General features: G+C 44.0%; 1 protein-coding gene across 4 annotated transcripts in view; it reads right to left on the bottom strand.

The window, feature by feature from the left end:
• The window catches only part of MYO18B (myosin XVIIIB), a 345,583-nt gene that overhangs the window by 171,212 nt on the left and 162,002 nt on the right, over window positions 1-12,369 (bottom strand). For all 4 annotated transcript variants that reach the window (XM_075568959.1, XM_075568956.1, XM_075568957.1 and 1 more), the window contains one exon: window positions 6,145-6,254. In XM_075568959.1, coding sequence (XP_075425074.1) covers window positions 6,145-6,254 — 110 coding nt within the window. The remainder of the gene's footprint in view (window positions 1-6,144; window positions 6,255-12,369) is intronic.

The raw sequence follows: 12,369 nt of genomic DNA, 5'->3' as shown, positions 1-12,369 counted from the left end.
AATACAACATCCGTAGGATGAGAAGCTACAGAAGAGGGAATTTAGTTGTATCATTTCAAACAATACCAAGGTACAGACAATGCTACTACAATAATCAGCAGCAGTTATATACGTAGCTGATTGTACTGGAATATGTAAACTGCTCAGGGAGTTGGGTAATTTATCCACCAGTCTTATAGAGATTAAGCACTAAAAGGGCACAGTTAGCCCAGTTTCCAGAGGTAGACACCATCATTTATTAAGCATAGCACATTAATGGCTTATAATGGAGTTATAATGCTAATGGAGTTGAGATGCAGAACCATACATACTGGCATTATCGAGTGTAATACACACATCCTTAGTAAGTGTGAGGTTACTGTACGTAACACTCAGATGACACTCAGATGAACTCAGTTTCAGCAATTAAGGCTGTCAATGTTCTCATTTGAAAAGAAATAAATACCTGTGGACGTTTATTGCATTGACCTTTCAGTCCTCTATGGCAGGGGTGGCCAAGTGCAACCAACAGGTCAGGTTTTAAGAATATCCCTGCTTCAGCACAGGTGGTGGTCATTGACTGAGCCACCTGTCCTGAAGCAGGGATAGCCTTACAACCTGACCAGTTGGTGACCCTAGGGGAGTGAAGTTGGTTACTCCTGTCCTATGGGATCTGCGTCATATTTTCACTAGAGTAGCTGATCATTCTGATCTCTGTAACACCTGCAACTACAGGGCTACAGTGCACCCATGGAAGTCTGCAGAGTATTAACAGCACACCCTTTCATTGATAGTATAATAGATCTGCAGCAAACATAGGAAACTTGATTAGTAATTCCTTAAAAGCAGAGAAGGTTGAAAAAAAAAAAAAAACACTTTCTGGCCACGGGAATGAATGTGCAGGAGTAGGAAAATTGATTGAGCAAAAAACAAATGTTAAGAAAATAATAGAAGTAGACAAATCTTTGCAATGCGACGTGTAGGAGTTTCAAGATGCTCCAGGCTGTTATGAAGGAAAAGCACAGCCTCCGAGATGAATGCATTGTGTGTTACACAGCTGGATCCCTGCGCGTTCTGCTATTTTTGCCCAGCCAATCAGAGGACTGATGGGTTTCCAACATGTCGTAAATCCATGTAATGGAGGCATAACTTTGCATAAGGCAGACAAAGACTCAAGGCCAGGTGACATGTATTTTACAGGCACATCACAAGTATGCCATTTCTAATCACTGCTCAAGGCCCTATAAAATATTGCTCTGTAAGGCTCTGCGAGCCACTCCAGCAGCATACAGCATGAAGAAGTAGATGCCAACCTTTGTAAACGTATCAAGTCTTACTGAATTCTGTTGGCTGATAGAGTGGATGGGAAAGGGGCCTGGTTCCTGGGGAACCCTGAGGGCTCAGCATGGCCCTTCAAAGCAGAAATTGAGTGTGGACTGGTAGTGCAAGGCACCAGGAGACACACAGTACCTGCCTTACATCCTCCCCACCCCCCCGTTCCCCCACAGTATTCCTCCCGGAGGTCCTGTCTGTGAGTTTCACTGATTTGGAGGCAAGTATCACGGAAATAAATGGTCTTAGACTACAATGAAGTCGCACTGATACTCACTACTATTCAATGCTATTTTCTACAACCGTAAAATCTCACTGATTTTAGTACTGCTCCTAAAAGACCGTGGCTGTGACCTTCACAAAAACAGCCTCTCGCACAGTAGACGTGGCATGCTACAACCCCCTTGACCGCTAAATACCGAGCCCACTATGGAGCATGCCATGCTGAACGTCACGGTGTCAAGTGATGACTTCACACACAACGCCCCCAGATAGCATGTATACCTGCTGGAAACAGAGATGGCCCATCTGGGATTTTCCCAGTGCCCTGGCAGGCCAATCCAATCAAAGGTGGCATAAACGTCTACAGCTATAGGGTGCATCAAAGGTAAAACTTGCATAATATATTTCCTCCATTTTACACATCCAGAAAATAAAATTTGATAGGTGTTAGGATGCCCTTTCATACACAGACCCCACTCTTTAAGCTGCTTCTGCATTGAAGGGTTAAGAAAATCGTACACAGGTATGGTCAAGCAAAAGGAAAATCACATCTTTTCTTAAAACAAAACTGAGATAATCGTAAGAAACCTCTAAAGATTTCCTTTGAGACCTCAGCAATGTAGGAGGGGTGGGAGGGGGGGGCTCTTTTGGTATTCAGCCAAACGTTTCAATAATTTTCGGTGTAATGTCTCAACAGATTATATAAGCAAAGAGCATCTAAAAGATCCTTTTATCCGGGCAGCATGGTAAGGAGAATGCTACACGTCGTCCTTAAATGCTGTTAAATTTGATCTGGGAATTTATTAAGTGTTTTTATTCTAAGGTGCCTTGTACCTTGTCACAGTCCTCTTTACATTTTGCTATCTTGTACGCTTTGCTTCCTGAACGCATGTGATAACAATATTGACCTTTACCGTGTAAAAAAAAAAAAGTGATGCCATCATAAAGAAGAACCCTATGGTTCTAAATGAATGTGCACACGTGGCATTGACGGCTTAGCATGGAGCAGCATGTGCAAATGCATAATTCATGGCCGAGCTGGCTTTAATAACTGTTGAATATTTAGCAGCTCTGTGGAATTGAATTTAATAACACAATCGTATTTTGGGGGGACAGCAGAGATCTGCTGTGGAGAAAAAGATTGCCTCTAATCCCGTTAGCTCAAAGCTACATTTTATTGTTACCAGCCCAAATCTATAGTGTAAAGGCATTGCATTGATACCATGGGGAGGACTCACAGATCGCTGGAAAGGGTTATCCAGAGCCTGATTGGCGTTAACGGCTACTCATGTCGATGGCAGTTAACGCCGGATCAAGGTACGAGACCTCTAATCGGAGCTTCGGAAAAACTCACGTACATGTCAAAAGATGAACTCTGAACTGTATGTGGCTTATTATATATTTGCCGAAGCGGCCTATCGCGACATTTGCGGAAGAACATTCCCCATTTACTTCAATGGACTATTTCGACAACTTTGGCGGGTATAGAATGAGTCCCTGTGTGTTTCAGTGTGTCTGTAAATCCATCTACAGTAGCTTGATCCAATCCAATGTTTTCAATTTGCTGGCTCTGATCTCTTATAAGATGCATCTGGTCTGCGGCATATCTCTCCTCTCCTCCTCTCCTCCTCCTCTCCTCCTCCTCCTCCTCTCCCTCTCCCTATCTCTCTCTTCTCCCTCTCTCTCTTCCCTCTCTCTCTACTCCCTCTCTCTCTACTCCCTCTCTCTCTCTACTCCCTCTCTCTCTCTACTCCCTCTCTCTCTCTACTCCCTCTCTCTCTCTACTCCCTCTCTCTCTCTCTACTCCCTCTCTCTCTCTCTACTCCCCTCTACTCCGTCTCTCTCTCTACTCCCTCTCTCTCTCTCTCTACTCCCTCTCTCTCTCTACTCCCTCTCTCTCTCTCTCTCTCTCTACTCCCTCTCTCTCTCTCTCTCTCTCTACTCCCTCTCTCTCTCTTCTCCCTCTCTCCTCCCTCCCTCTCTCTATCCTCTCCCTCCTCTCTTTCTGCATCCCTCCTCTCTCCATCACTTTACCTGGCACTCCATCCATCTAACATGGTTCAGCACAGAACTCTAAATTGGCCTGGGCATTCAAATAAAGAAAACTGACCTAATCTAGATAAATAAGTTGGATAAACTCTTTGGCAAATACATTCAAGATGATTACGCTTTATATTTACTATAATAACAGAAAATTGTGAGAACATTCTTTAGAATAAATCTAATTCCCTTTAATATCATGTGCAAGTTTAGATCTGTAAATCAAAAATGAGAGGCACTCACCCCCTCCTAATGTTATCCCACTTTGGTTATTAAATGTATGATAACCTGTAATCTTGACCAGCTGATAGAGTGTTACATTTAGTCCATTTTAAAATCCCTGGGAGGTACATTTTCACAGCGTGCAACTAGAAATATCAGAAGAGGTAATATCACTGAAAAAAAACTGAAGAGGCAGACGCCTTGATAAATAATAATATATATATTTCATTATTTTTGTCAAGCAGCAGGGATTTCTGCTTTGTTACAACAGTGATATTTCACAGGCTGTACAGTAAATCCCAGCGTCCGTATGTATTCTGCACATAGCCAGTAGCCACAGGAACCTGCATGTTAAATCTCTCATTTCAGCGGATATCTGTAGTTCCTTCTATTCTCCACCTAAATTATTCATGTGATTCAATGAATAGTCTTGTCATCTGCTCTGTTCTTCACCAGGGTGTTAGCTGATACATCTCTCGTCCTCAATGTAAAGCGAAAAGGATAAACATACACCGAACAATCTTTATGAAACACAAAGATAATTGCATATCTATGAAAATACGCCATAAAATGCTGTTATTAAATTCTAAATGATCTTTGTAGTTCTGTTTTCCATATATCTGCAGAGGAAATATTTGAGTTTCATATAATAGCAAACTCCGCTTACTGTCTGAAGACTCCATTAAAATTACAAATGTAATGTAAAAACAATATCATTGTGCCTGAAAGCAAACTGAAGCAGTTCGGCTCATCAGTTACCTCTGCTGCTCTGTCAGCGCACTTCCAGTGTACTGTACGTTGGAAATATTTCATTATCTAACAATAGCTGTATCTAAATTTTTGTCTCATGAAATATGGGAATCTTGATATATTTAGTCAAAGTGAAATAGTACTTGATTCTTGGAGTTTTTCAAAAAGGTTGTCTACTCGCTCAAACCCAAAGCCGCTCTAGAGTATGAGGGTTCTGGAGCTTGATGGGTCACGCAGCTGTTGTTGCTTGGATGTGTGACCCTCCTCCCCATGGTTTAAAGCTCGCCCGGTTTCCAATTAGCAGTTGTTATCATGATCCTGTGAATCACAGGCCCAGTATGGTCTTTCTCCCTCCAGCAGAAAAGAGAGGTGCATGAGAATTGTGCCAGGCAGTGTTAGGACCTGCAGATTGGTCATGCCGTGACGTGGCTGCAGGCTCATAACCTTTTGGCCAAATGGTTTTACTAAATGATAAGCACTGAGGTATTGCACTATATGTTGTGTCATTTTGTATGATGCGCCGGCCTTTCTGTTTTTGGATGCTAAAAACTAAGGTGCAGAGGGATATACATACAGTATAGACAGAAAGCACCTGTGTGTAAGAAAAAGAGCTTACACAAGGTCCCTACAATTTGCACTCAAAGTACATATGGATAATATAATAGGTGATTAAGTAATCACTGAATCACAATATTCCTTAAATGAGGAGTATCAATATATACCTCATATGTACCGCTAACCACAAACTCATCATATGGAACAATGTTATATCTCCCACTTGTAAAGACATCGACGCAAGTGATATTTATTTACAGTGGTCGTTAAAAATCCCTATTCGTGAGGCCGCTGGCTACTACCCCCCAGTAAGGCAAGTATAATATCTGAATAGAATCTGTAGTAACACACTGTATCCGGAACCAGATAATAATGTATTGTATTAGGACTATGGATTTTCACGTCCCAAAGTACACCTAGTAAAAGGTACAACACATATATTAGGGATCTATGGTATTTAAACACTGGGGGGAAAAAACGTTTTATATCTAAACGAGGTATGTCTCTTAATGGATATATGCTATATTAGTGATCATATGGAAGTCACTATAGTATTTCCTCCAAGTATCATACATATAGACCACCTGATTAGCTAAATAAACATATACAATCAACCAAAGCTGTTGAGATAATGCAATATCTATGATTTAGTGATGGTAAAAGGGGTACTCTCTATAACATATAGTACATGTAGAGCCTAAATACCAACATAGATCTAGAGTTGTCTTTTGGGCATTATCTTATTGCTTAGATAGGAAGCACAGCAATTGCTATGAGGTTTTAGCCCCCAAAAGTATATTGTCTCTAACTGTCCATAAAATGTCTGCAGATAGAATGCAGATTGAATGTGTAACCTCTGGTCATTTAATGTAACCATGTATTTGTCATCATAATTCTGTGCCCGGGACATACTCGAAAACGAGAGGTAACTCTCAATGTATTACTTCCTGGGAAAACATTTTATAAAGAAATATCATTCTGTCACCAGGTCAAAACATTGGTGACGTGTCCCCATTTTATGCTATTTCACTTGCTTTACCATACCTTTCTCTCATCTACAGGTTCGTATGTTGAAGCATATTTCTTCATCACTTGTAATGCCAAGACTTGGAAGCGAAGTCGAAACTCTGTCAGGCCAATACGATCAGTGTAACCTGGGGACAAAGACAATTACAAAGAATTGCTGAAAGCTATTGTTACTGACGTGTATATATTTCCTATTTATTTTTTCCAGTTATGATGTTTCCATCTCACCACCGTACACCTATTAGCACCCTCTCTGTACAAGCCCCCCCTCTGCTCAGCACCATTTGTCTTCACCGTCGCTTCAGTTTCTCTGGCATCGTCTTCGGAACGCTTTCCATTACTATCTGTCCAGCGTAATCACGTTGACATCACACAGTACAGAATCTTTAACTCTCAGTTAAAGAACCAAAACCTTCAGGGAAATGTACATTCCGTTCTACATTAAAGATGACAAACTCCACCAACTTAGGCTGCTAGTCTTAATGCATCTACCCTCTCTCTTGCACTCAAATAGTCCAATGCACATCCACTGATTTCCCAAAGGCATTTAAGCCGACACCGTAATAACATAGTCTTTTCAACTTAACAAATATGGCCTTCTGTACTATAAGATCATTCTAAAGGCTCTACTACTTGTCATTCTGCCATATTATATCAGGATATCTCATGATATTCTTGTATATAGCAGTGTCATGCCATAACACACCTTACGGTGCTGGATATATGATGTAGCAACACTTACTAAACATGGGCCTTTATGCCAACATAACCATTGAACTCTATCTAAAATCTGCAATATTTTGAGTTATATTAGGATTTGTTGTGTTATCGCTGAGGTCTACGGCACTGAATACCGTACATTTCTATTTTACAGGTCAATGCTAGTTGAAAAGTGCCCTGCTGCTTTGCATCACCATAATTAAAATTGTTTCTTACAAAGACGTTATAAGCATCTCAGTTTACCAGTTAGATCAAAAGAATTACATTATAATTGACTCCATTTTTTATGCATCTAATTCCTGCAGTATCTTTGGTTGAAACAATAACTGTGTTTATGCACCAGAAATGGTCAAATATATATATACAGTATATACAGAATATTATATATATGATATAATTATATATGTGTTTGCAAAGTGGTTGGAGAATGTGCGATTATTATAGTTTAAAAAAAAAAGTTCCCTATTTCTTACTGTAGCCAAATTATTTCACAATTACAGATGCGCAAACTTGTCAATATTCGGTTCTCTGCTGTTTCACTCAAAATGTTTTATAGAAAGTTTGGAAAAGCCATGAAAATGTCAACTAAACGTTTGACCGAAAATGTTCAAGCAAAACGGTGTAAATTGTACAACGTTGCCTTTTTTTTTTTTACAAAGCGATGCCGCTTGGCGCCGCGATGTCGGAGGAGGGGATGCCACGCCAGACCAGGTAAGAGCCCCCCCACCCGGGAAAGCCCCTGCACCGAGCCCCGCAGAACTATAAGCCGGCCCTGTTTACAGTCTAGGTGCTGATAATATACTGTATCTGCCATCTACTGCACTTATTCCCTCACCTGCTGCCTCTGCAATTCTCCCATTAAACCACTTAGATTGTAAGCTCTCCGGGGCAGGGATTTCCTTCCCTATTGTCTGATCTTATTTGTGGCACTTATTGCATTGTACAGTATTCCCTGGACTGTATCAGTAGGTAGAGCTGTGGGCGCTACATAAATAAAGATATACATACAGCACCTGTAAAATGTGACAGTATCTGTTATTGTGTAATGCTGATACAGAGTGATATGGTGTTGGTGAACTCTTAATACAGACTAATGTCTATTTCTACTTAACTTATCTATTGCTACGAGAGGAAAGATCAATACCTTCTGTTGGATGTTTTTAAAGAAAGACTTTTTATACCAAGATTAAATGGCGTTCAGACAGTTTGACGTTTACAGGTATTTAGGACCCTGCCAAGCACAAGATTAAATATTTCCAAATATACCGTATGAAATTCATACCATAGCAAATGCTAGCAGAAGCATGGAAGGCAATGTCAGGATGGAAATAATGCCAGCCTGTTACAGGTACCGTGGGTGAGCAAAGATAGAGAATCCCCAAACCTTATTTATTCACCACACTGTCACGTCATACAACTTTTAAGCAGTCGTCCAAGCTGCTGTTTTTCTTTTAACATTTTTTATTTTTTTTCCCTTTAATATGTGCATCAGTACCATCTACTCAATGATAAGTAATTAGCTAAGTTGTCGATCGATCGGCGATGATTCGGCTCAGGGGTTCACTAAACGGCTGTCAGTGCAGCAGAAGAGGAATAAAGATGCAAAGTTCTGTGGGGAAGATCATGTGACCAGACAGTCACTAGATACAATTGGTGTATTGCTAGAGAGAGGGCAGGGCTCAAAAAGGGGTGTGCCAGAGCCTGTTTCGGAAGAGGAAGGGGATGTGACTTTGTAAACGGTTGCTATAGAAACAAAATAAGTTGTGTGTGCTGAGCACGCACATTTTAAGTGAAACTTCTTTGTCTTTGGTCCCTGTTTTGTCACAGATATTGTATTTGTGATGGTGATATTTTAAATTAAAATTCAAAACACAATGGCAGTGACAAAAAGCAAAGAAGTTTGACTTAGAACGCACGTCCTCAACACACACCTGTTTTAGCTATTTGCATTTCTATAGTTATACTAACTGTCTCTGTGTGTGTGTGTGTGTGTGCGTGAGTGTCTCTGTGTGTGTCATGCGTGTCTCTGTGCGTGTGTGTCACTGTGGATGTGTCTGTGTCTCTGTGCGTGCGTGTGTGTGTGTGTGTGCATCTCTGTGTGTGCGTGTGCATGCGTTCGTCTCTGTGTGTGTGTGTCTCTGGTACCTCTCTGTCTGCCTCTCTGCCTCGGGTACCTCTGTGCCTGCCTCTGGTACCTCTGTGCCTGCCTCGGGTACCTCTGTGCCTGCCTCTGGTACCTCTGTGCCTGCCTCTGGTACCTCTGTGCCTGCCTCGGGTACCTCTGTGCCTGCCTCTGGTACCTCTGTGCCTGCCTCTGGTACCTCTGTGCCTGCCTCGGGTACCTCTGTGCCTGCCTCGGGTACCTCTGTGCCTGCCTCTGGTACCTCTGTGCCTGCCTCTGGTACCTCTGTGCCTGCCTCGGGTGCCTCTGTGCCTGCCTCTGGTACCTCTGTGCCTGCCTCTGGTACCTCTGTGCCTGCCTCTCTGCCTCCCTCTGTGCCTGCCCCTGGTACCTCTGTGCCTGCCTCTGGTACCTCTGTGCCTGCCTCTGTGCCTGCCCCTGGTACCTCTGTGCCTGCCTCTGGTACCTCTGTGCCTGCCTCTGTGCCTGCCTCTGTGCCTGCCCCTGGTACCTCTGTGCCTGCCTCTGGTACCTCTGTGCCTGCCTCTCTGCCTCCCTCTGTGCCTGCCCCTGGTACCTCTGTGCCTGCCCCTGGTACCTCTGTGCCTGCCTCTCTGCCTCCCTCTGTGCCTGCCCCTGGTACCTCTGTGCCTGCCTCTGGTACCTCTGTGCCTGCCTCTCTGCCTCCCTCTGTGCCTGCCCCTGGTACCTCTGTGCCTGCCTCTGGTACCTCTGTGCCTGCCTCTCTGCCTCCCTCTGTGCCTGCCCCTGGTACCTCTGTGCCTGCCTCTGGTACCTCTGTGCCTGCCTCTGGTACCTCTGTGCCTGCCTCTGTGCCTGCCTCGGGTGCCTCTGTGCCTGCCTCTGGTACCTCTGTGCCTGGCTCTGTGCCTGCCTCTGGTACCTCTGTGCCTGCCTCCCAAGCTGGGTTGCTGTTGCTCCTGCTCATCAGCGGTGCACCGAGCCAGCGGCTGGTGCACGTGTGGTGAGCCCGGCCACAACTGCACATGCCGAGCCCGGCCGCCACTGCGCATGTGCGCCGACCCCGGCATAGTGTTTTTTGCTCATGCGCGCGCCTATTAGTACCATGACGTCACTTGTGTTGCGGTTTTCCCTTACAAGGCAAGGATTTTTTCCCATGAAAACCCTGTAGGTGCCAGCAAAGAAGTTTCAGTTACAAAAATGCTTGTTACATTATAATACATTATTCAGCTGTTTAAAAAAAAGCTACGAGTATTTTCTCATACAGAGGCGGCACATTTTATTTGAGTGCGGCTAGCTCCGCAAGCCGGGGGATGCCCCGGCATGCTAGCCGCACTCCCTCATCACGCGTCATCGGGTGCCTGCGCCCCCTGCATGCGCGTCCAGGGCTCCCCGAGGGAGCCCTGGTGTCCCGCGATGTGGGGGACGGCGGCAGGCGGTTCCGGGGGACCCGGCAGCGGGAGAGAGAAAGCCCCGATCGGAGGGCGCTCCTCCGTGTCTTCGGCGTGCGCCCGGCACCCTCCGGCGCGCGCCAGGTTACTGCTGCGGCCGAGAACGGGCAAATGCTCGAATAAACTCGGCCGCAGCAGTAGTACAGAACTGATTTATCTAAAAAAAAAAAACACATGTAGGGGTTCCGTGACTGCCAGGGGGGCGAGATCTGAGACAACTCTCCGAGATGGGGAAGTGTGAAAGGTGGGCAAAGAGAGACAGATGAATGAGGAAAGGAGAGATGGATTGGGGAGGGGAAGGGAGCGATTGACAGGGGGGAGAGAGAGGGTTAGGGCTCCACAGAATTTCACAATCTAATTCTAAGGTTCCTTAACCAAAAAAAGGTCAAAAAGCACTGCCCTAGAGCTTTGGCTGGCTGTGCAACTCACCTTGGACATAGGACAAGGAAGTACAGAGTGGACTCGGTTGGATAGAAAATATAAACCCTCTTGAACATGACAACGTCGCAGTGTAAAGCAATGAAGAGAATGGCTGCACATTCTATAAACTTACAGCACAACATTGAACAATTCACAGATCTGTTCCGGCCTTTAAATCCCGCGGTATGTTTTTTACGGACACTGACAAAGACAGGACGACTCTCAATGATTTCCTGCGAGTATCACTGATTTCTAGAATCAGCGTCTCACTGATAAAATCTTTTCCCTTACATACATTATATAAATATTAAAATACATTGTTGGGGGTCCAGAATCCCCAAATCTGACTAATTACAGTCCTTGGAGGTTGACATCACTGGTGACATCCAATTTGTTTATATAGCTCAACCCCCTTATAACGCTGTGCTTGGGGTCCAAAGAATCACATCGCGTTATAAGCGGACCGCGTTCGAAATAATGTACAATTGTATGCATTGTACAATAAAGTATTTAAGATACCAATAATCGTGTTGCAAAGTATTCAAAATTACGAAAATTGGGAGCCACGCTTGCATCGCGTTATAAGCGGATTCGCGTTGTAACAGATCGCGTTATAACGGGGTTGAGCTGTATGTACAGAGTAATGTACTGTAGATGGGTATCATTTTCGGGGGTGGGGGGAGGGTGGTGGATCAACATTTTTTACCTCTGACAAGCAAAACAGATTTCATTAGCTGTCAGACAGTCAACATTTTTGAAAATTAAAACAGAGACAATGGATGAAGTGGAAGGTCATTTCATATCCACTTCCTAGCAGCTATTTGTCAACGTCATTAATTAAGTGAAAGCCGTTGTGCTTTTCATCCTAATGTAGGGGGTTGGTATTTATCATATACAACTAACGCCTCTTCATTTCCCGTCATTCACTGAATCTATTATTGAAGAATTAACCATGGATTTTCTTGCAGAGAACACAATTATTTATAAACAGCTTGTCACAAATCCAGTGATACACTTCAGATCAATGTGAAAAAGTAGCTGCAATTACCAATGACACTTTACCAGCATTCATACGACTGCCACCGAGGGCGAAATCTGCATCATAAGACAACATTAACTACATAGGTGCTGTGGTCAGCCGCTTAAAGATGACCCAGGAGTTGCAGTAAGGCGTAAGCGGAAGACAGCGTGACCGTGATACTGTAGATGTAAAGTGGATCCGCTCGGGTTAAGGGTGCACTGCTTGGAGTGTATGGAGCAATGGGATTGGTTGGGAGTGAAGGGCAGGGGGTAGGGTGCTGAGGATTAGCCACGGTTGCACAAGGATTCCTGTCGGTTGGGGCAGAAACAGCATGCAGGAAACGTGACTGTCCGCTTGGTGTGTGTATTCGCATTCAAACATGTTAGGCCGGGCGCTGTTAATATAGGAGAATGAGCAGGGGTTCTAGAGATAGATTGGCAGCAGGGAGTCGTGGAGTCTGAGGCGACAGCATGGCGAGGATAGAAGAGATATTATTGTTATCTACAATTAGGGCGGAGGCATTGAAG

This window comes from Ascaphus truei, chromosome 13, assembly GCF_040206685.1.
Source record: "Ascaphus truei isolate aAscTru1 chromosome 13, aAscTru1.hap1, whole genome shotgun sequence".
NCBI classification, from domain to species: Eukaryota; Metazoa; Chordata; class Amphibia; order Anura; family Ascaphidae; genus Ascaphus; species Ascaphus truei.
Note: the sequence above shows the minus strand (reverse complement) of the source record. Positions and strands in the feature narration are given on the sequence as shown.